Genomic DNA, 24120 nt, shown 5'->3' with positions numbered 1-24120 from the left:
CAAACAACCCTATCAAAAAGTGGGCAAATGATATGAATATAAATTTTTCAAAAGAAGAGAGAAGAATGGCCAACAAACATATGAAAAAATACTCAACATCCCTAATCATCAGGGAAATGCAAATCAAAACCACAATGAGATATCACTTAACTCCAGTGAGAATGGCCTTTATCAAAAAGTCCCAAAACAATACATGTTGGCGTGGATGCGGAGAGACAGGAACACTCACACACTGCTGGTGGGACTGCAAACTAGTGCAACCCCTGTGGAAAGCAATATGGAGATACCTTAAACAGATTCAAGTAGACCTACCATTTGATCCAGCAATCCCATTATTGGGCATCTACCCAAAAGAACAAAAGACATTCTATTACAAAGACATCTGCACCAGAATGTTTATAGCAGCACAATTCACAATCACAAAGATGTGGAAACAACCCAAATGCCCATCAACCCATGAATGGATTAGTAAAATGTGGTATATGTATACCATGGAGTATTACTCAGCTATAAGAAATAACGATGATACAGAATCTCTTTTGTTCTCCTGGAAAGAGTTGGAACCCATTCTACTAAGTGAAGTATCCCAACAATGGAAAAATGAGCACCACACGTACTCACCAGCAAACTGGTTTCCCTGATCATCACCTAAGTGCACATTTGGGAATAACACTAATTGGGTATCAGGCAGATGTTGGGGGGGGAGGAAGGGATGGGTGTATATCTACATAATGAGTGCATTGCATACTGTCTGGGGAATAGACACGCTGGAAGCTCTGACAGGGGGGAGGTGGGAGGGCATGGGCAATATACATAACCTAAACTTTTGTACCTCCATAATATGCTGAAATAAAATAAATAAACAAATAAATAAAGGGTGCTGGGAAAATTGGATAGCCACACGTAGAAGGCTGAAACAGGATCTGTACCTCTCACCTTTCACAAAAATTAATTCATGATGGATAACAGACTTAAAGCTAAGGCATGGAACTATAAGAATTCTAGAAGAAAATATTGGAAAAACTCTTACAGATTTTGGCCTAGGCAAAGAATTTATGAAGAAGACCCCAAAAGCAATCACAGCAACAACAAAAATAAATAAATAAATGGGACCTGATCAAATTAAAAAGCTTCTGCACAGCTGAGAACACAATGATTAGAGCAAATAGACAACCTACAGAATGGGAGAAAATGTCTGCATGCTACACACTCAATAAAGGGCTGATAACCAGAATCTAAAAAGAATTCAAGCAAATCAGCAAGAAAAAATATCAATCAACCCCATTAAAAAGGGAGAAAAGAAACTTGAAGAGAAATTTTCAAAAGAAGATAGACCAGTGGGCAAGAAACACATGAAAAAATGTTCAATGTCTCCAATCATCAAGGATATGCAAATCAAAACCACAATGAGATATCACTTAACTCCAGTGAGAATGGCTTTTATCAAGAAGTCCCAAAACAACAGATGCTGGTGAGAATGCAGAGAGAATGGTACACTTATACACTGTTGGTGGGACTGCAAACTAGTACAAACTCTATGAAAAGTAGTATGGAGATACCTTAAAGGACTATAAGTAGAACTGTCATTTGATCCAGTAATCCCACTACTAGGTATTTATCCAAAGGAAAAAAAGACATTCTATAAAAAAGACACTTGCACTTGAATGTTTACAGCAGCACAATTCTAGAATTGCAAAGATGTGGAATCAACCCAAATGCCCATCAATACATGAGTGGATTCATAAAATGTGGTATATGTATACCATGGAGCACTACTCAGCCACAAAAAAAATGGTGATCTAGTATCTTTTGTAACAACCTAGATGGAACTGGAGGCTATTCTTCAAAGTGAACTATCACAAGAATGGAAAAACAAACACCACATGTATTCAATACTAAACTGGAATTAATCAATCAACACTTATGTGCACATACAGAAGTAAAACTCAAGGGAAATCAAGTAGGTAGGAGGGGGCAGTGGGGTGGAGAGTATGGGTAAATTCACACTTAATGGGTATAATGCACATTAACTGGGTAAAGGGCACACTTATACCTTTGACTCAAATTGTACAAAAGTAAATTATATAACCAAAAGGTGTGTACCCCTATAAAATTCTTAAATTAAAAAAAAGAAATGACATCCAAAGCATAAGGAACTAAAGAGAAAAATACATTGGCATTCATAAAAATTAAAAATTTTTGTGTTTCAGAGAATACCATCAAGAAAGTAAAAAGACAATCCACAGAATGGAAGAAAATCTTTTCAAATCATGTATCTGTTAAGGGTCTAGTATACAGAATATATAAAGCAGCATACATTATATAAAAGGCCACACATTATATGGTTCCATTTACACAAAATGTCCAGAATAGGCAAATTTAGAGAGACAGAAAGGAGACTGATCATTGCTTAGGTCTCAGGGTTGAAGGGAAATGAGGAGTGACTACACATGGGTACAGGGTTTCCTGTTAGGGGTGATGAAAATATTCTAAAATTGACTATAGCAATGGTTGTACAATTGTGTGAGTATAGCAAAAACCACTGATTATATAACTTAAATGGGTGAATTGTATGGTATAAATTATATTTCAATTAAGCTGTTAAAAATCAAAGGGAAATAGTTGGAAATGTTTTTGCTACATTTTAACTTTGCTGTTTCTATAACTCTAAAAACAGATAAGTCACTTAAAAGGAGTTGATTAAAACGTTGATTTTTCTGGGAACTTTATGCATCTGCAATAAATAATATTATAGCAGTTGGTTGCTTCCGCTATCAGGCAAAATAAATACATTTGGTAACAAAAAAAGTAAAAAGAAGTATTAGTAGTTTTCTCAATAGATTCTAATTTCTATCTAGATGTATAATTAAAACTAAAATCAAAGGAAATCACTTTAAATAGCCAAGAGACATACATATCAAGAACTATAAAAATGTTTCTGCATTTTGATTATTAATCCCATTCCTGAGAATCTCAATAAGAAAAACATAATAGGTACAAAAACATAACAGTACTGTTAGTGTAAAACAAATCTCTAAATCAGTGCTACTTAAAGAGTGTTTGCAATTGGTTCAACCAAGTCTCCAAACATACTGTTCAGTCCAATTGATAATATTTTCATAGTAAGAAGTTCTCAATGAAGGAAGCATAGCATTGATTTGCATTCCTCAGCAAGCTCCTTATCTGGTTGCAAAACAAGACTCAGAGTAACATTGGTCTAAAGAACGTATGTGTCGTGCTGTGAGCTAGACTGATGCCACGGCACTCTAGCCCAGACAACAGAGTGAGACTCTGTCTCAAGGAAAAAAAAAAAGAGAACCTATGTGTCCAAAATAAGGACATGGTTAGGTAACCTGTGATATATTAACTCAATGAATTACTATATGAGCATAAAAAGGACTAATAATAGCTATCAATTATTCAGCTCTTACTATTTGCCAGGCACTGTACAAAGTTCTTTACATACATTACTTCTTTTAAATAGGTAAGCTTAAGTTCTGTTATCATCTCCTTTTTGCAGATTAGAAAATAAAGCTCAGAGAGGTTAGAGGATTGCTGAAGGGCTAAAGAGCACGTGGAAAGTGAAATTGAGACTCACATTCAGACACACAGAAATCCAAATCTTGATCACTTTATCACACTGCCTCTACAAAACTGAATATAAACCATGATTATAACTATGTATGTACAGATGTATTAATAGATAAAAATTTAAAGGAAAGAAAATGGAAAAGAATCTTTAGGATGGTGAGACTAAATTTTTTAAAAAATCTTCTCATGATTTGTAACTATTCTAAGAATAAATATAAAAATAATTCAAATAGTAAACCTAAGATTATAAATAAATTGACATTTATGAAATTTAATAATGCCTCAATTAAATATCTTATAAAGCAATTATGTAGCCATTTTCATTCAATTTTGTAAAAGTTATTACCTTCAGAAGATGTATTTAAAAGAGTGGTTCTCAAACTTGAGTATACATTAGAATCCTCTGGAGGGCTTGTGAAAACACAGATTGTTGGGTCCCACTCCCAGAGTTTCTGATTTAGTATGTCTACAGTGGGGCCTGAAAACTTGTACTTCCAACAGGTTCTCAGGTGATGCTGATGCTGCTAGTCCAGGGACATTATGAGAACCAGAGCTTTTAAAAAACTAGCATCATCATAAATCTAAATATCACTGCATAAATCAATTAAAAATAAACTTAATGAAATTTTTTGGATTATTGTAATGTGCTAAATGGTTTTGATAAGATGAACATAGGCCATTAGATGGAAATTATAACATAGTTTATTCTTTTGAAGGATACAACAGTTTTTTGGTCCAATCCTTTCTTTCAATCAAGAGCCATAAACTTTCTGAGGAGGTCAAATAGTTGTAAGTAAGTATCTACTGATAATATCAGTTATCTGAATATCTCCAGCCAAAACTGACCAAATTATTCTGCACTGCTGAACTATCACAAGGTTTTTAGAACTTAGTCTTGCTAAGCAAACTAACAAATTTAGAATAAAGAATAGTCACAAGTACTAAGAAGAAACCATTCATACAAGCAGACAGTATCATGGGTAAGTAACCTCCATATCTCAGCTGACAATTTCCAATAGTAAGAATAAGGAAGTGCTGTTTTAGCCTCTCTAGAATAATTTGACCTCAATCAAGTATCTGCTATCATTTTTGCCCACATGCATGAAACTATGCCATGGAACATACCTATGTTTCTCACCATGATTCCTTTCAGTTCATCCACTTGGGCTTGAGTCTCCATCACTTTGTCTAGGCCCTTATTCTCAGAGTGATGCTTCTATAAGAAAACAAGTTTTAACTTATGGTACCCAGACATTATTTACAATAGGAAAACAAAAATAAGAAGAATGACAGTTTACACCAGGGAATACTAAGTTATGTCTCTATTGATACAAAAGATATATGTCACTTCACTGGAAAAATGTTACCAGACTTAGGAAAGAATATGGGCAGCATAAAAAAATGCTTCCATAAGAACTATAAGTATTATAGTTTAAAAATATCATGTTATTTTAAATATAATAAAGCTAAATATATTATATCAAATATACGGCTGAGGTTCTTGGGGCAGAAGTTGGAGGAAATATAATCTGTGCTCAAAGAAGAAACGGGAAAAAGAAGACTATAGTTGGGGCATGAGGGAGAAGACAGGGCTTTCCAAAATCATTCTACATTTCTTAAGTATGATGAGGTAGGGGCTGGCCCAGATTCTTTGCACCTGTTCTTTTATCTGCTGGGATCCCAGCATGCATCCTATTTTCATTGGCTTTTCATAGGATCTAGAATCTAAGATACCGATAATATATATTTTGAAGTTATTATCTATAGCTAACAATTATGGAGGGCTTAATATACAATGTTCCAGTCACTTCACTGTACTAAGTACTTCAAGCAGGGGATATTGTTTAATCTACCCCCAACTATATGATGAAGATGATATAATTATCTACATTTATAGAGGGAACTGGCACAGATCTGTTCAGAGGTCATACACAGATCTGGAGCTAATGACAAACTGGCTAATTTCAAAGTTTTGCTGCCAGCTGACCCTATTTAATGTTGACTGTGCATTGTTGTTTTTTTTTTTTTGGTAGTGTTGTGTACAGTTTCACACAGATGAACGTTTCCTAGTGAGCAGTATGAAACAAATCAATTGCCTGAATAATAAAGGTATATAAAATAACCAATTTAAAGGAACTTCATTCCCAGAGGAAAATATATCTATATACACATATATACATATATGAGCATAATACTCAAAAAGAGTATTAAAAAATGCAGGAGAAGTGAGAAGTATTTAATTGTAATACATCTTTATTTTCATTCATAACAAAATCACAGCTAGAGCCTATGTCTTTGTACTCAAATAGTTTCATGGGTAAAAAGCATTTTAAAAAGTGTTCAACATCATTAGTCATCATGAAAATGTAGATTAAAACCACAATGAAATACCACTACACACCCACTAGAATGGCTAAAATTAAAAAGACAGACCACAACAGGTATTGGCAAGGATGCAGAAATACTGGAACTGTCGGTGAGAATGTAAAATGGTACAACCACTTTGGAAAAGAGTGTGATGATTTTTTAAAAAATTACATATCACTTACCATATGGCCCAGCAATTCCATTCCTAGGTATTTACCAAAGAGAAATAAAAACATATGTCCACACAAAGACTTGTACATGGAGTTTCAGAGCAGCTCTATTCATGACAGCTGAAAACTGGAAGCAACTCAAATATCCACCAACACGTGAAGAGATAAACAAATTGTGGTACATGCATATACTACTACTCAGCAAAAAAGGGAACAAACTACTGATTTATACAATATGGATGAATATCAAAAGCCTTACAATGAGCAAAAGAAGCAAGACATAAAGAGTACATACTATATGATTCCATTTATAGAAAACTCTAGAAAAGACAAAACTAATTTATAGTGACAAAATGGAACAGTGGTTGCCTGGGGCAGAGTATAGGGGAGAAGTTTGACTAGAAAGGGACATGAGGGAATTTTTAGGGTGATAGAAATGCTTTCTATCTTGACTACAGTGATATTTCAGAGGTATACACATATATACACCTTCACTGAGCTGACAATTAGGGATTCATAGAGTTGAACAGACTTTCAAACAATTAATTTGAGTTGTTCAAAAATTAAATTTGCCTTATGGAAGGGTAGAAAGTTTATGTATAGGTTAAAAGGCCATTTGGCATGTTGACTGCATTTACCATTAGATGGGTAGTTGAACTAGATGATGTTTAATGTTCTTCCTAATCCTGAGATACTCTGACCACTATTAATAGAATATCACTATTTTCTACCCTAAAATGGCCCCTTTACATTTTATTTTAATCAGGAAAGTTTTATTATGTTGGCATATAGTAACACAATCAGAAAAGTATATTTCAGGTTAGGGCCCCCTATATTCATCATGTTTCAAGGTAATAAAAAAGAAACATGAATCAAAATACTTTATCCTGAGAAAGATCTTACCAGCTGTGCAGCCAAGACACTTGAGAACTCACTATTCATGGCATATGGAAGTGCTGTCTGTGCTCTTGAACCATAAGTAGTCTGGAACCTCTTCTTTATCTCATTCAGAAAATTAAATGCTCGGGAACGTTCAAAATCCTGGAAAAAGACCGAAACAGAGTTAACATTTAGAAAGTAAATAAAGATGATCTGGATAATTAATAATAACAATAAAACAGCTAATATTTACTAAGCAATGACTCTATGAGAAGAAACCAGCATTGATCTCATTGTAAAGATAAGGAAACAAAGGCTCTGAAAAGGTAACTAACTTGCCAAAGGTCCAACAAGTAATAAATGAAAGAGCTTAAAGTCAAATCCAGATATGTCTGGCTAGATAATGGTACCTAGATTATTCCTGCATATCTTTCATAGGATCTATTAGAAGGCTCAGCACAAGAAGATGTTCAATAAATCCATAATAATAGTACAGTCTTTCACACAAAAAGATAATACTGCTGATATAAACTTTGAATTGATATTTTTCAAAAGTGGTGGTGCATTTGAAAAGATCAAGTGATATACCCTTGTCTAGTCCCAGCCAGTCAAAAAGTATATATGTATGTGTGTTTATGTATGTGTGTGTGTATCAAATTAGAAATATGAGGCTCAACTCTACCCTAGACTTCACGATATTTTTCATCTATTCTAAGCTCTTTCACATCAGTCATTTCAGATATAGCTGGATTTTTTTTCTGATTTTAGAAAACACTGTGAAGCTAGGAATAAAAATCATTGTGATGATCACTATGGTTGATAGTCATTTCCATTTTACCCAAAATGTTTAGTCTAGGTCAAAGGTTCTTAACTTTTGGTCAATGATCCAAATTCAAATGACTCTTGTACTTGGACAGAAAAACAAATCACATCATTATTTGTACCAAACTTTTACTTAAATTTCAGTTGTGAATATAAGTAGTACATTCACAACCTAAGTATTACTGTAACTCTGTCACCAAAAGAAGTCTTTTTTCATATACCATCACAGTAATAGATATCTTGAAATACCATTTACACTCATCACCATTTCAAAATTATTATTAGTTATTGGACTATGACTAGATCTTGTTAATGAGTTCATAAAGAAGCATATACATTATTATATCAACTTAGAAAATATTTTGAATATTATATTTTTTCAATATAATTGGTTTTGTTAGAATCATATATGTTTTATTTTATATAGCTAAAAACATTCTGGGAGGGGCCCATGAGTGACAAAGGGGGCTGCGACACAATAAAGATTAGGCACCCTAATCTACGGAAATCATGCCAATTCCTGCTTCTTGTCAGTGATCAGTTTAGAAATAAGCATGTCACCAATAAGACATGAAAGGAAGACAACTTTGAAAGCAGGCAGAGGAGAGGGCATGCGTCTGGGAAGTTTCCTCATTCCTACAATAATAGAATCAAGAAGCCACAGTCCCGGCTGGGTGCGGTGGCTGAGGCCTGTAATCCTGGCACTCTGGGAGGCCGAGGCAGGAGGATCCCTTGAGCTCAGGAGTTCGAGACAAGCCTGAGCAAGAGCGAGACCCCATCTCTACTAAAAATAGAAAGAAATGATTTGGACAGCTAAAAAATATATATAGAGAAAAAATTAGCCGGGCATGGTGGTGCATGCCTGTAGTCCCAGCTACTCGGGAGGCTGAGGCAGGAGGATCACTTGAGCCCAGGAGTTTGAGGTTGCTGTGAGCTAGGCTGACACCATGGCACTCTAGCCTGGGCAACAGAGTAAGACTTTGTCTCAAAAAAAATAATAAAAATAAATAAATAAATAAATAAATAAAAAGAAGCCACAGTCCCTTTTCTGTGTACAGGAATAAACAAACATGTAGCTCCATGCAGTCATAAGAGTAACCTGTCTGGGAAAAAGTCAATACTAAGGAAAGCAGAAGATAGAAAGGATCTTAACGACATCATTAAGTTATTGAGCATTTTGGGTCTAGAGCCTACAAATACTCAAAAACCAATCCAACCAATGTAAACTACAGTTTTACATAGCTGATTGTAATGTATTGTGATTTTGTTTGTCCAAAGTCCTTCCACATTAAAAATTTCATTAACTATTGATTGGAGGAATGAAGTCATCTAATATGACATCTCCCATCCAAGTACTAACAAGGCCCGACCCTGCTTAGCTCTGAGATCAGACGAGATGGGGTGCGTTCAGGGTGGTATGGCCGTAGACTAATTTGACATCTCAGTTAAACAATTTTTGAGAAGCTTTAATACCAAAGAATCATACTTATGAACACCAATTCTCACTAAAATAGGATAAATGTAGAGTTGCTAGAGGTTAAGCTAAAACTCTACCAAAACAAAGCTAATTTTCACACACCCATGTATCAAGTTTTCTTGTCATGTGCTGCTCTATAGGGCAAATGCAAAGTATAAAAAAAAAAAATTTCCAGCTGTAAAAAGTTTGTATTACCTTTATCCATCATAGGTATAGATAATTAGGAACTGACTATATTAACAATACACATAGTTAAACAGCAATGTGTCTTCAAGTTACTTACATCATCAGTGATACAAAGATATACAATCCTGTCTTGGCAGATGTAATGAAACAAATAACTGTAGAATAAAAGATATAAAACTTACTGTGGTTATAAGCAACATCTCTTTTACTTCTATCTTCTATCTATGTATAAGCAAGCTCAGTACTGCCAACATCACCATATTATTTACAGATACAGTCTATTTTCTCTCTCCTCCTCCCCCATATACCTGTTTCTTTCAAGTCAAACTGATAGGAATAAATAAGAAATTAAAAGAATGTCTCTACCCTAGCTACACAGCATAACAGCATGTGTACCAACTATTAAAATGACAGCTCCAAAAGCATAATTGGACTCTTAAGTCCTGAATAAGAGATGACATCTTAGGAGGGGCATGCAATTAAGATTAACCCCAATGGGCCATATAGTCTTCCTTGCTTTTACCTAAGATCTCAAACCAAACACCTTTTCTACCAAATTCTCAACAACATTTGTTTGAGTATCTACTTTGAGCTAGTTGCTGTGCTGGATGCCAAGGATACAAAAAAGAAAAACTATCAGTCCTTGTCTTCACAAGGATCACAGTGCAAGGAATTACAATGTAGCATGGCAAACAAGACGACAAGAAAGTTAAAGGCAGTGCATGGTGCTCTGGGGCCACAGAAGAGCACATAATGGAGATTTGCCAAAGGATAACAGGAAAGACTTTCTGGAATAAGTGATGTCTGATCTGAGACCTGAAGAATAACTAAGAGATAGCAAAGTGAAGAGTGGGCAAAGAGTTTTCCAGAGAGGAACCAGCAAGCATAATGGCCTGGAGATAAAAGAGCACACAGGAAAGTAAAATTGGCTCACATGACTAGAGTTGAATGTGAGGAAAAAATAAATTGCCTGGACAGATTAGGCTGGAGAAGTAAGCAAATACCAAATTACATAAGACTTTATAAACTACACTGTGTATTATCCTAAGAATAATGAATAAGCATCAAAAGGTTTTAGCCTGGGAGACTGTGATCAGATTTGCACTTTGAAAAGGATGCTTTGGCTAGAGTGTACAGAACTGACTGAAAGGAAGTCCAGATGGGAAACTACTTCAATGCATCAGTTAAGAAATAATGAGGGGATGGGCACGGTGGCTCACGCCTATAATCCTATCACTCTGGAAGGCCTAGATGGGCGGATCATTTGAGCTCAGGAGTTTGAGACCACCCTGAGCAAGAGCAAGACCCTGTCTCTACTAAAAAAAAAAAAGAAAGAAAGAAAGAAAGAAAGAAAGAAAGAAATTAGCTGGACAACTAAAAATGTATACAAAAAAATTAGCCAGGCATGGTGGTGCATGCCTGTAGTACCAGAAGCTACTCGGGAGGCTGAGGCAGTAGGATTGCTTGAGCCCAGGAATTGGAGGTTGCTGTGAGCTAGGCTGATGCCACGGCACTCTAGCCAAGGCAACAGAGTAAGACTCTGTCTCAGAAAAAGAAAGAATGAGGGAAATAAACTAAAGTAGTACGGGCAATGAAGAAGGGACAGAGAAGAGAGACAGGAGATACCATTTATAGAACTTGGTGACTGGCTACTGGGGAAGAGACAGAAGGATAACTAAATTTTGCCTTCCAGATTTCTACCTTGGACAAGTGGGTAGACAGCAGTACCTGTTGAATTATATTAATGTCCACATAGAGGCTTGATATGAATTACAAGTATGGAAACTCAGGAGAAATGTCTTCCTCTACTACTCTGAAACTGTTCACACCAATTCCACCATTGAATTCCATGTTGCCATATCCAGTGGCTCTCTCTGAAATATTTGATAGTGTTGACCACTTCCTTCTTCTGTAAATTCTTCTGTAAAGTTTTTTCTCTTCACTAGACTTCTTGACACCAGGCTTGCCTGTTGGTATGGAGTGAATTGTGGTCCTTTCAAAATTCATATGTTAAACCCCTTACCCTCAGTGTGACTATATTTGGAGATGAAGCCTTTGAGAGGTAATAAAGGTTAGATGAGATCCTGAGTGTGGCCCTTATGATAGGATTAGTGTCTTTAAAGAAGAGGAAGAGAGAGAGAGCACTCTCTCTCCACATGAGGAAACAGGTAGAAGTTAGCCATCTGCCAACCAGGAAGAGGGCCCTCACCACGAACTGAATTGGCTGGCACCTTGTCCAGCCTCCAGAACTGTGAGAAATAAATGTCTGTTGTTTAAGCCACTCAGTCTATGATATTTTGTTACAGCAGCCTGAGCAGGCTAATATACCTGACTTATATCATAATCTCTTTCCCTCTGTGCTGATGTTTTCTAGCATCCTTAGCCCCCTGCTTTTCTTACACTCACTCCCCGGAGGGCAGCATCCACTCTCAGTTTTGTTGTTGATGTTTGTTTTCAGCTACCACAATTACACTGATGATTCCCAAATCTAGACCTGACTTATCTTCTGAGTTCCAGGCCTACACACTACTGCCTACTAGACATATCCAACTGGACATACCATAGACAACTTAAACATGACGTGTTCAAAATGGAAGTTATCATTTTCCCCATAAAATTTGTTTCTCCTAAACCAGACTGGGGAGTCACTTGGTACACAGGTCACAAAAGGTAACAAGGTATGATGCCTGCTATCAAGGACCCTACAGTCAGAGGACGGAGATAAACAATCAAGACTACAATTATAATCCAGTATGATAGGTGTTACAATACGAAGCAACACCAGATGCCATGTAGACACAGGTGCCTCTGACTGAGGAACCTGGCCAAGTCTTGGAGTTCAGGAGTTTCTAGAAGAGGAAACATCTAAGCTCAGGAACATTAAGCCAGATTTTAAAAAAAAAAACAAGTATATATACATATTTTCCAATAAAAGATAACAGTTATTGCAAAGGCTAGGAAGAGAGAAAGAACCTAACATTGAACTGCAAACAGCTAAGTATGGCTAGAGAACAAAACTGAGGACTAAAGTAATAAGAGATGAGGCCAGAGAATAAAAAGGGCCAGATCTTGAAGAATCTTCCAAGTCATGTTAAGGAATGTTCAGGAAATTTACGCTGAGGGCAGGGAGTACATGCTGAAGGAAGAGACATGAACAGAATGGCCCTTTTAGAAGGATAAAGTAAAAATTAAGAAAGTATTTCATTTGGAACCAATAAAGTGAGCAAATGTTTACAAGGTGGTCTATGAGGGCAATGATATTCCCAGAAGATACAAAAGCACAGAAAAAAATTTACCACAGCTCAAAATAACACAGCTAGGTCAAGGAATGGCAAAGGGTCTTGTGGAGATAAGGATAGAAAAAGGTGAGGAATGTACAAAATTGTGAAGGGTGAGTTGGGGTTTTATTCTAAAAGCAGTGGGTTTAGAACAATAAAGTATCATCATAGGAATGTGAAATACATATTTAAGATGGAAGCAACTAGAAGCAGGAAGACCAGTTAGGAGGAGGATGATCAATGAGAGACAATGAAGGCCTAAACTAACACTGTGACAGTGGGATAGAGAAGAGGGAATAGACTGAAATACTCCTTGTAGGAGAATAGCAAGGATTTGGTGAAGAAGTCTAATATGATTCTGAAGTTTTAGGCTTAGCCGATTTAAGTGGCCAGTAATGCTATTAAAGAAAAAAGGAATAGCAAGAGGAAGAACAGATTTCAGGGGGAAAGTGTTTAATATGCAGTAAAATGGAATTTTTCTTTTGGTATACAGTAATAAGATTTTTTTTTGGAATGATGGAAAATGATTATAAGGGGAAAAGAAAACTCAATGCAGACAGTTAAAAATAAAAAAAATCTCAATGATGGAATCTCACCACAGAGGATAGAGGGGAGGACTATATCAGGACACAGCTAGAGAGTCATGGCAGACAGATAATACCTCCTTCTACTGTAACCACATTTTAATTGGACTACATATTCTAGCCTCTTTTGTAGCTAGATGTTGCGATATGACTTAGTTCTGGTTGACAATATGTGAGTGAAAGATATATGCCCCATTTCCTAGTCTTGCCTCTAAAAGGACTGTAAGTGCTTTCCTTGGACATTTTCCAGGGAACTGACTAGAACTAGAACTGACACAGATTATAAGCCTAAAACATTTTTGAAGAAACTATAAAGCCAGAATCACAAGAGGCTGGGATTACTGAACCCCTAAAGCAACCTCTGGGTCCCCAAATGCACACCAGCAGGAAGTAGACTACAAAACTTGTATAGTTCCCAAATATGACATACTCTCTAACACCCATTTTGGATGTGGCCAGAAAGGATAATGGACCAGGAAGAATCTCCTGGAGAACAAAGCCAGGAGTCAGGGAAAAAAGATGAGAGAGTTCCTCCAAGAAGGCAGAACTACTAACCACTCCACAGTCAGGACAGGGAGTCTTTGAAATTGCTGTGAGGCAGTTGTTTTATCATTGCTAGGAAGCGGTGACTTCTATGTGTTTCTCATTCTTCCCTTTTTCAAATGGGAGTTTGAAAAACGGGATCACTCTGATCCTGCTTTTATTTCACCATTGTCTATGGGGTTAGGCTGGAAGAACAGGAAAAAAAATTATGACCTGTCTTTTAGCGGGTCACAGGACACATCCCTGGGCCTGATAGAAAGGACCGTGTTTCACCCAGTTCTGGACTTGGAGCTAAACACAGCAACTAGATAGGTCTTTGGAACTACCTTCCTCAGAGAAGAAGTGTATTCTATGGTTGGGAAGAAGAGTTTACCCAGATATTTGGATGGTCAGAAGAGTAGAATGAAAGGCTGCAAGTGATCCCTTGATATCCTATAACTTCCTCCACAGTAACAGACTTTTAGCTATATGACTACATAGCCGGAGATGACATTTCCTGGCCTCCCTTCTAGCTAGGTTAGCTACATGACTATGTAGTGAACAATAAAAAGTGAGCAGAAAGTTCTGAACAATAAAATGTCAGGCCACTTCTGGGCCTTGCCTTTAAAATTACTGGGCAAGCATTGGGACTTAATAAGAACTGAAGGAGCTGCCTTACACAAGAGTTGGAAGGCACTAATTGAGAATGGCAGAGCCCCCCCAAAAAAAATCCCCAAACCATCCATCTCTGGACTATCACATTTAAGTCAACACTATATATCAGGGTCTCTCTCACAGTAGCTTAGACTAGATCCTAAATTGTGCAAGGGATTAGCCCTAGAAAGAAATAAGGACTTTCTTCTGAGATAAGAACTAAGGAAATAAGGATAGCTTATGTAACAAAAGATTTTTATGTATTGATGAGGAAGGTTGAGGCAATTTTTATCTGATTACTAAGATTTCCTACCTATGCCCTCTCTAATCAGCCACCAGAGTAATCTTTCTAAAGCAAAACCTGACCATATCATACCCTGGCTGAAAATCCTAAATGCCTTCCCATGCCCACAGGGTGAAGTTCAATCTCTTAACATGGCCTATGAGGCCCTATATGACTTTTTCTCTACCCCTCTCTCTCGCTTTATCATCACCACCCTGGGCACCAGTCACAGAGGACAACCTGCAGTTCCCCAAATATACCCTATGATCTCATGCCACCATACTTCTCTACCTGCTATTCCTTCTACCTGGAATGCCATCCCCCTACCCACTACCTCCCACCCTCTACTATAATTATCTATGGATTTTACTGTTTCCCTCATTAAACTATAACCTCTATGAGGACAAATACTGCATTTCTTGTTATATCCTCAGCACTTACCAAAGTGCCTGGCAATAGTTAAATGCTCAGTAAGTATTTACTGAAAGAATGAACAAAGGAATATTATTTATGTTATCTGTATCATTTTACATATCCTTGAGCTCCAGAGCTAAGTCATTTTTACATTTAACATTTCCATATCTTTCTTAAACTAATATCACTTCAATGATAGAATAAAATAATAGCAAGTTAAATGTTTAAGTAATAAAACTAGACATTTTCAAAGGTAGTGAAGGTTACTGTTTTGTCAGTCTATTCAAATTATCTACCTATAAGCTTGTTTTCTAGTTTTCTACTGTTCTAACTATAATAATAGAATTCCCTTCTTTCAACCCCTACCCCATGCAAAGCAGAACTCACTTGCCATGTGAGTACGTTAGTTTGTTATTTTCAGAAGGTATCTTAGCCAGAATCTGCTCTGTCACCTCCAGGAAGTTTCCTCCACACCAAGCATGTTTGGCAAGGATAGTGGTCCCCCTGGCAACAACAGCAAAAAGAATGGCCATGGCTTCAATCTAACAAAAGGAAAAAAGACACAAATTTAGAATATTCCTTTGATACGATCTTCCAAAAGTAACTTACTATTATTTATCAACATCTACCTGTAGTATCAAACAAGGTACTATAACATGGAACTTAACACACTTAACAGGCTTAACAAGAAGGTCACAATCTTCTACAAGCTTACAACCTAAGCCATGCTGATATGCATACATATAGAGAGACACACAAGATACATACACACACACACACACGCGCGCACACACACACACCATTGATAAATATGTTGCATTTACAAATTATACAACACAAACTGATATCACCCTTTTGAAAAGCAATGACCATAAATAGCAAAGGAACATAAAGATGTCTTCATCCTTTAATGATGTAATTCCATCCTGAAAATTTATCCTACGGAAATAGTTCAACAGAAGTTAAGATTCTGGATTCACAAAGATAATTATTAACAATAATAATAGCCCATACTTATTAAGTGTTTACTATGTGTCAGGTACAACTTTAAGTACTTTATAATTATTAATTCAATTAATCCACACAACTCAATGAGATTATACACTATTATGACACTTCTATTACAGATGAGGAAACTGAAGCACAGATGACTGTAATTTGCCCAAAATTACAGAGCTAGTAAGTGACAGACCTACTATTTAAATCCAGACAGTACGGTTCTAGAACCCACAATCTTATCCCTTTACTGTATACTGCCTGTAGTATTAAGGCATTATCCATAATAGGAACAAAGTGAAAATAACCAAAACCTTCCACAAGAGAGGAATGGTTTTAAAAATTATGGTAAGACCCTTCATAAATAAAACATTACTAAAACAATTTGAGTTTAAGATTACTTTCCTTATGTTTGGTTATGAATATGTGCTTTTTTCCCCCCCACACAACAGCCCAGTTTCTCTGATTTAATGCCATAAACTTATAAAAAGAGATGAACAAATGCCTTACTAGTCTTCAATTAACTGTTAAACCTAATGTTATTTGTTAACATGTTCAGTTTCACTCAACAGACCAGTGGTTCTCAAACTGTAGTGAGAATATGAATCATCCTAGGTGGCACAGTAAGAGTCATTTGCTAAAAATGCAAATTCTTGGCATCATTTCCTGAAAATTCTGATTCCGGAGGCCTGAGGTGGGGTCCCGGAATCTGTATTTAAAATAAGCCTGTCTGGGTGCAAGTGATTCACATAGTCATACTTTGTGAAACATGGTACCAGACTATAAAGTGCCTGAGGTCAGGAAATTTGCTGATCCTTTATTGGAATCCCAGCACTGAAGGACAGCACAGAGAACAGAAGGTGCTCATCTATCTCATGAGCTGAATGCCTCTCAGAATCTCTTCCTCATTCTCTCCAAATGAAGTTGTTCCCTGAGTCATGTGCTCAGCCATCTTCTTTCCAGAATTCTTACACATATGTAGGAAGTTATGGTTTCCAAATCACTGTCTCATACTTTAACTCCTTTGATCCTAAAAGCCTCCCTTGCCATGTATCATACTGTTCTATTTCTTAAAATCATTGCCTATACACTAGCTCTGCTTCTCTACCTCCTTTTAACTCTTCAGCTTACTACAATCTGGTTTTTGCCCTTAACACTCCACAAAACCAGAATTCCTAAGATCACCAACAGCATCTACATTGCAAAATACAGTGGTCACTTCTCTATCTTTACCTTACTCGACCTCTCAGGAATAGTGAACACCACTGACCAACCCTCCTTCTTGAAACACTCCTATGTCTCTAGCTGCTCTTTCTGTCCTGTTGCTGACTTGATTCCTCTTCTACCTGACCTCTAACTGCTGATTTTTCTTAGGGATTGATTCTGTGCCCTCTTATTACCAGCTGAGCTCATCTAGACCTTCCATTATAAACACGATTATTTGCTGAAGATATATCGCATACAGAAAAACAGAATAGTGCCACAGGTAAACCCAAAGCACAACCAATGGTTGAGGAAAGGTAGATAAAAAAAGACCCACAAAGAAGACTGAGGAGGACCAACTAGGAAAGTGAGGAAAGCCAGAGAAGCCAAAGAGAAAGAAAGCTTTATGAAGGACAAGTGCCAGCTACTAGCTGTATTTACTCACACAGAGAATGAAGATTGTAAAACAGTCAATGAAGTTTTATAACAAGGAAAAATGTCATTGCTTAGGGTGAAAAAGATATAATGAAGAGGAACAAAAACACAAAGAGAAAGAGAGATGAGAAATCATATGATCCCTGAGATAGACAGATTAAAAAATAGCAGCCTAAGTCCCTGAGCAGCTTTAAGAAAACTGAGCTTGGCAACAATTAATACAAAAGGATCAAGTGTTTTAGTGGACCATAAGTTCTTTATGAACCAACAAGAGATATTGCTTAAAATGCTTACATAATCTTAAATTATATTAATAGGGTGTCTTGATCTCTTTAACTACTATTACCATTACTCTCTTGTGCTTATTAGAACACATGTGGAATAATCAATTCAGTTCTGGGTATAATATGCATTTTAAGATTGGACAGAAAGAAGACAGTATGGGTGAAAGACATGGAGACTGTGTCACCCAAAGAATGGCTGGAGGAACTAGAGATATTTAATGTGAAAGAGAAGACTTACAAGGTACATGATAGTAGTTTTCAAACTTATATGAAGTACAATCTCCTGGAACAGGAATGCGGGGAGTTAGCTACGCTCCCCGCAAAGGGTTTTTTTCTCTTTCTTTGGATCAGGTCTCTAAGTTGACCACGCCAGTTTGCAGGGAGTTAGCTACGCTCCCCGCAAAGAGGTTTTTTCTTCCGATCAGATCTCTCAGGCAGGGGTCATCGCAAAGGATGAAAAAATAGTAGGAAACAGAAATAATAATAATAATACACAGAGCCAAAGATATACTTTATAAAGTAAAGGTTTATGAAAATAGATAAAAGGAGGGTATCCGGATGGGGATATTTCCTCCCGCCATAAATATCTCCCAAACTGAAACTCCACACAGGTATTATATAGGGTAGATACAAGCTCCCGTTGCCAAGGGCAACAGGATTTACATACTAACAGGCAGTTTGCTTTAGCGTCAAAGTCTTCTAAAAGGCTACTACAGATCCTTTAACTAACTCTAACTAGGGGAACAATGAGTTGTAAAATCTTCTTGGGGCAAACTTCTAAGTTTTCTGATAAGGCTATTACTGTAGCAAAAAACAGAGACATCTTGGCTCCGGTGATTGTGTTCTTGGAGACAGAGATGATCTCAGAAGTCACCATGAGCTGTGCCTTGTGTTAACTACTTTAACCGCATGGCTCCTTCTGGGCCCGGCTTGGGCATTAGCATATCTCTCTGATCAGCTCTCATCTCCGGGGGTCCTTGCCAGCTCCGGCAACCCATGGCTCTAGGAAGAGGCCTGGCTTGTCTTTCAAAACAGGTGAGAACCATAGGCCCAGCTTACAGCTGTCTCTTTGAAGTGCAGCTATTACTGACCAAGGAGACGCCCTCCTGAGACGAGGCAGCTTTTGAACTAACACATTTCTTTTTTCTTTAAGGCAAAGCCTTATGTGACTTCTGAAATCAAATCTTGTCTCCAGAAATACAGGGGGCATTTCTATAACTCAGTATTCTTAGGCTCAACACAGGAAGCACATTATTCAGACTATAACTAGGAACACTGGCTGTAAGTTATAGGGAAGCACTGTTTTATTCAACAAAAGCAGTCTCCGAGTAAAACATGGCTGTTAAACACTGTGTACATGGTAACAGAAACTTTACTCTCCTCCCAGATGTCACTAATAGGAATTCCTTCCTCTCTGCTATACTGCTAAAAATCCCACCTATAATCAAGTCTCACCTGACCCCATTGTAACTCTCTTGCAATAGAATCTGCAATGTCTTGATGAATATTGAGATAACAGTGAGATAACAAAAACAACTGTGGCACACTGCATCTGAAGTCACAAAACCTGGCTCTGCTAATTAGCAGTAAGTGAATGCCAGTTTATAAGCCATAAAGTGCTATGTAAATATTCAAGAAGAAAAAAAAATGAAAAGATAAACCAGAGAGAGAGAAAAAACATAATGCAATATAAAAGAAAGCCCTGTTTCAACACTGTTCCTCCCTGTTCTCCTATTCACTCATCAATTGGTCCCAGAGCCATCATCCCAATTCTACTTCATTCCTACTAAGAATCCTGCATTAGTTTTCTGTGGCTGCCATAGTAAAGTACCCAAAACTGGGTGGTTTAAAACAACAGAACTTTACTGTCTGACAGTTCTGAAGACCAGAAGTCCAAGGTGTGGGCAGAGCCCTGCTCCCCCCGAAACCCGTAGACAGAATTCTTCCTTGCCACTTTCTAGCTTCTAGTAGTTTGCTGACAATCCATAGCATTCTTTGGCTTGGAGCTGCAGCACTTTAATCTTTGTCTTTGAAGTCACACAGCATTCTCTATATCTGTGCCTTTACATAACATTTGCTCTGTGTCTCTTTTCTTCTTATAAGGACACTAAGTCATATTGGGTCAAGTGTCCACTCTACTCCAATATGACCTCATTTTAAATTATACCTCAATTACATTCGCAAAGACCCTATTTCTAAATAAGGTCCCATTCACGGGTGCCAGGGATTAGGTGTTCAACACAGCTTTTTGGAAGAAACAATTCAACTAACACCCCCCCCCCCACATTTTAAACTGGCAAGAAGAGGTACTACACTTGACCTTTGCCAAAAGGCTGGGAAGTGATGCAGACTTCCATTTTAGAAACTCACTGTTCTTTCCAAATCAATCCTACTCTTCCCTTTCTACATACTCACATCGCCCCAATTTGCCTCCCTCTCCTCTCCAAAACCTCTATCCCATCTTTTTTCCTCACTCATATTAGAGGCCTGACATTAGAGCTATGGGCCAGAAGAGTAACTTACAACAGGCTGGCCTTAGAAAAGCCTGTTTCTAACTGTGTTAACGTTCTAAGGAAACGATATTTTTATTCCAGCTACTCAGATTCAAAAAAAAAAGATATGCTATGGAGCAATCCAAATGAGAATTCTAGATGCATTTTTAATAGATGAATTATTATAAAGATGTTACTGGTTGGCATAACCTAAATTGTCATGGATAGCATTATTTATAGAGAAAAATGCACCCAGAGTTTCAAACAATAAGGTTACAAAGGAACTTTTGGAACATGTCCATTTGTGCGTAAGGGATTGTCTGTGTAAAAAAACTTGGTAATAAACTAGAACAGCAACAATGAAAATGCTCTTCCTCAATGGAAGCATCTTCAAGTAGAGGTTGAAGACAGTTTCAGGAAACTGAATAGGGGGAAAGGCCAAGTCAGTTTCTCACATTCAAATCCAAGTGTTCTGAGAATTTTTTGATTCTGTATTTTTACTTTGATAACAAATGAATAACAATATTCTGGATTATCTGCATGTATATCTTATAAATGGGCAATGGCACACAATCCACTGTTGCACTTGCATTCATTTCTATGAAGGCACAGGTGTCAAGAAATCCCCTAAAATGACTGTGCTTATTTTTTAATATCTTAGCAGCATATCTGGCTGATATTATGTTGGCATATCCTAAAAACATAATGACAGACATGACTCAAGCACTCTTGTACTCCTGTTGTGTTTTTAATGAGTTAGAAAGACAAAAATTTGTCTTTTGCAGTAATGTTTTACAATTGAAAGATACCTGGATGGAATAAAACTTTAAGAACTGAGACTTTTATCTCACATTCTAAAAAATGACAATGTGGCAAAATAACATTAATGCATACATTATCTCAGGCTAAGGAGAAAATAATATTGAAAGATGTTTGTACCAAGTGGAAACCAAATGATACCATAACATGCTGTATGAACAAAGGTTATACAAATGTTCAAATAAAGAAGTGGAAGAATTAATTCATCACATAGCACGTGGTAACAATCAATGCAAACTCAAAAGAAAGCATTCTATATCATTATTTATACTATTGCAAGGGGATGTATTATGTTAATTCTTGTAAGAGTTCATTAGCAGAATGTTTCATAGAAAATACACAATGGAAATTAAATTTTTTCCATCATGAGCATACTATTAAATTAATTGGTCCATTAAATTAAAGGGGGTTATGCAAGGTTCTCAGGAAAGAGATGGGAACTCATTTTAGAAGGGACTTACGGAACAAGAGAAGGCAAAGAGCTGAGAACAAGCTAAGAAAGGTAAATAAACTAGCCTGATGAGATGGAACAGCCCACATCTGGTAAATGAGAAGATTGAGGGATAAGACTTATGGCCTTACATAAAGAAGGCCTTGTATACATTAAGTCACTTGGATTTGATCAAATAGTCTATTTCAGTTCAACACATACGTACTATATGATAGCCAAAGTAGTAGACACTAGAGGTATAAAGTTGAGGAAGAAGGGACTTCTCTACTCAAGGAAGCCATAGTACATGGGGAAGGCACATAAAAACAAATAAATACAAAAAAGTGTAACAAGTGAATAATGTAAGAATGTCCATAATAGTTCAGGGGATTTCTTAAAGTTTTGTGATTATCTCACCTTGGATAAAAAAAAGAAAGAAATGTACATGTCAGCCTATGCATTAGGAACCTCCTCAGTATACTGTTAGGATTATTTCTCTTTGGAAGAGACAATAACACCCTTACTATTTCCCCAGTGCTCAGCACAGTGCCTGGCATGATATTCCTTCAAATATCTGTTGAATAAACAAGTGAACACTGAGAATATTTTGGTTTTAAATATATTATAAATGGCAGATAACTTTACATTCAGTAGGACACAGTAAGAAGAATATTTTCACTAACTTTTTTCTAAGTAAGATAAAGCAGTTGAGCTGATAGTAATCCAATCCCCAACTCTTCTGTCCGGGTCTTAGAAGGAAATAAGCCAATGATAGATAAACCACAAATTCTGATGCAATAACCTTGAAGGATACCGAAGAACAATTAATAAACACTGCTATGACAGGGGAAAAGAAGAGGTGTTTAGGAGAAATAAGGCTACAGATCAAGATTATTCTTGTTGGTATTACAAATATTTTTTCTGCACAATGCTCTGAGACCCAGTCCAATTCCTTTGACTTTCTCAGAATTGGATCCTACCCTGTCAAGTCTACCACCTGTTTTATTTTGCATTAACCAACATATAACATCATCTTGATTATTCCTGTTTGCCCCCCCTAAACACAGGTATTCAAAGGGAAAGAATGTTCCAAACATGACAGTATCCTCTGGGATCAAGGGTGTGAGAATGGAGGTACAGGTGGTTGAGAGCAATTAATAAGACAGAACGAAAAGGACTTGATAATTGTTTGTGGGAGTTTGGGGAGAGGGAGATGTAAAGCATTTATCAAAGAGTCTCGTACATGTTCGGAGTTTGATAATCATTGGCTATTAATAAAAATATCAGTAACATACAGTTCTGAAGTTGAGGAAACAGGTCTGGGCGAAGATATAGTTCCTACCCGAACTGAGGAAGAGGAGGAATGTCAATAGTGGGCGGTAGGGTGAGTAGGGGGCTAGGAACCCATGAAGGAGCATAAAGCAGAAGGCGAACCAGAAAGTTACGTCATCAAACAAGGATGCAGAGGGTTTTGGGGGAGGCTCAGTCGATTTCAAGAGATTCAAACGCTACAGAAAGGTCTTGCAGAATACAAACTGAGGGCAAGTTAACATTTTTTTCCCTCCTGTAATGACAACTTAAGTGACGCACTCTGACATTCTTTAACTCGAGGCCTTTTCTGCAGCATAAAATGCACTTCACCGAAACTGGACCTGCTCGACAATTCGAACTGTAGACACCAGAGAAGCCCGAGTCACCCTTGCACTGACTCCTCGCTCCACCCCAGCACCTTCCCATCTACACCTCCGCCCTCCCTCCGCCGTTGTCTCCCTGCCTTCCGCAGAGTGCATCCCGCTCCATTTACCTGTCCGGGCACCCTCTGAGGGCGCACGGGCTCGGGACGAGGGTCGCGGGTCAGCGCGAGGTCGCCGACTGCCCGCTCCCAGAGGAGGATGGGACCGGACGCTGCTGACTTCCGCGTAAAGCGCCCCGCCTACGCGTGGCCTCCTGGGAGTGTGTGCGCTCCTCCAATAGGAGCAGGCGGTGGGGCGGGGCCTTCTGCGATCCCAGCGCCCGCTTCTCCCCGCACTTCCCAGTAGCCGTACTGCATTCCGGGAGTGGTAGTTCCACTGGAGTATCTCTGCGTGTAACACGTTACCTTAACGTCAGACGCCATACAAGGGATCCAGGAAAACAAGAGGATGCCGGGCTGCAAAAATAACCTACCAGGATTGAGCCGGCAGCATAAATCAAGACCAGGTTTGCCCCGCCATCTCCTCTGCTTAGTCTCAGCC

General features: G+C 37.6%; 1 protein-coding gene across 2 annotated transcripts in view; it reads right to left on the bottom strand.

Moving 5' to 3' along the window:
* The window catches only part of VAMP7 (vesicle associated membrane protein 7), a 61459-nt gene extending 37601 nt beyond the window's left edge, over nt 1–23858 (bottom strand). The window contains exons 1-5 of one of the 2 annotated variants that reach the window (XM_045537539.1): nt 23691–23858; nt 15615–15769; nt 9590–9647; nt 7032–7169; nt 4717–4807 (exon numbers count right to left, since the gene is read on the bottom strand). In XM_045537539.1, the coding sequence (XP_045393495.1) occupies nt 4717–4807; nt 7032–7169; nt 9590–9647; nt 15615–15760 (433 nt within the window). In that variant the 5' untranslated portion in view covers nt 15761–15769; nt 23691–23858. The remainder of the gene's footprint in view (nt 1–4716; nt 4808–7031; nt 7170–9589; nt 9648–15614; nt 15770–23690) is intronic. The other variant, XM_045537540.1, reaches the window with a different exon arrangement.
* Between the last annotated feature and the right edge of the window lie 262 nt (nt 23859–24120).

Source organism: Lemur catta, chromosome X, assembly GCF_020740605.2.
Source record: "Lemur catta isolate mLemCat1 chromosome X, mLemCat1.pri, whole genome shotgun sequence".
NCBI lineage: Eukaryota > Metazoa > Chordata > Mammalia > Primates > Lemuridae > Lemur > Lemur catta.
This window is presented reverse-complemented; position numbering and strand designations above follow the sequence as displayed.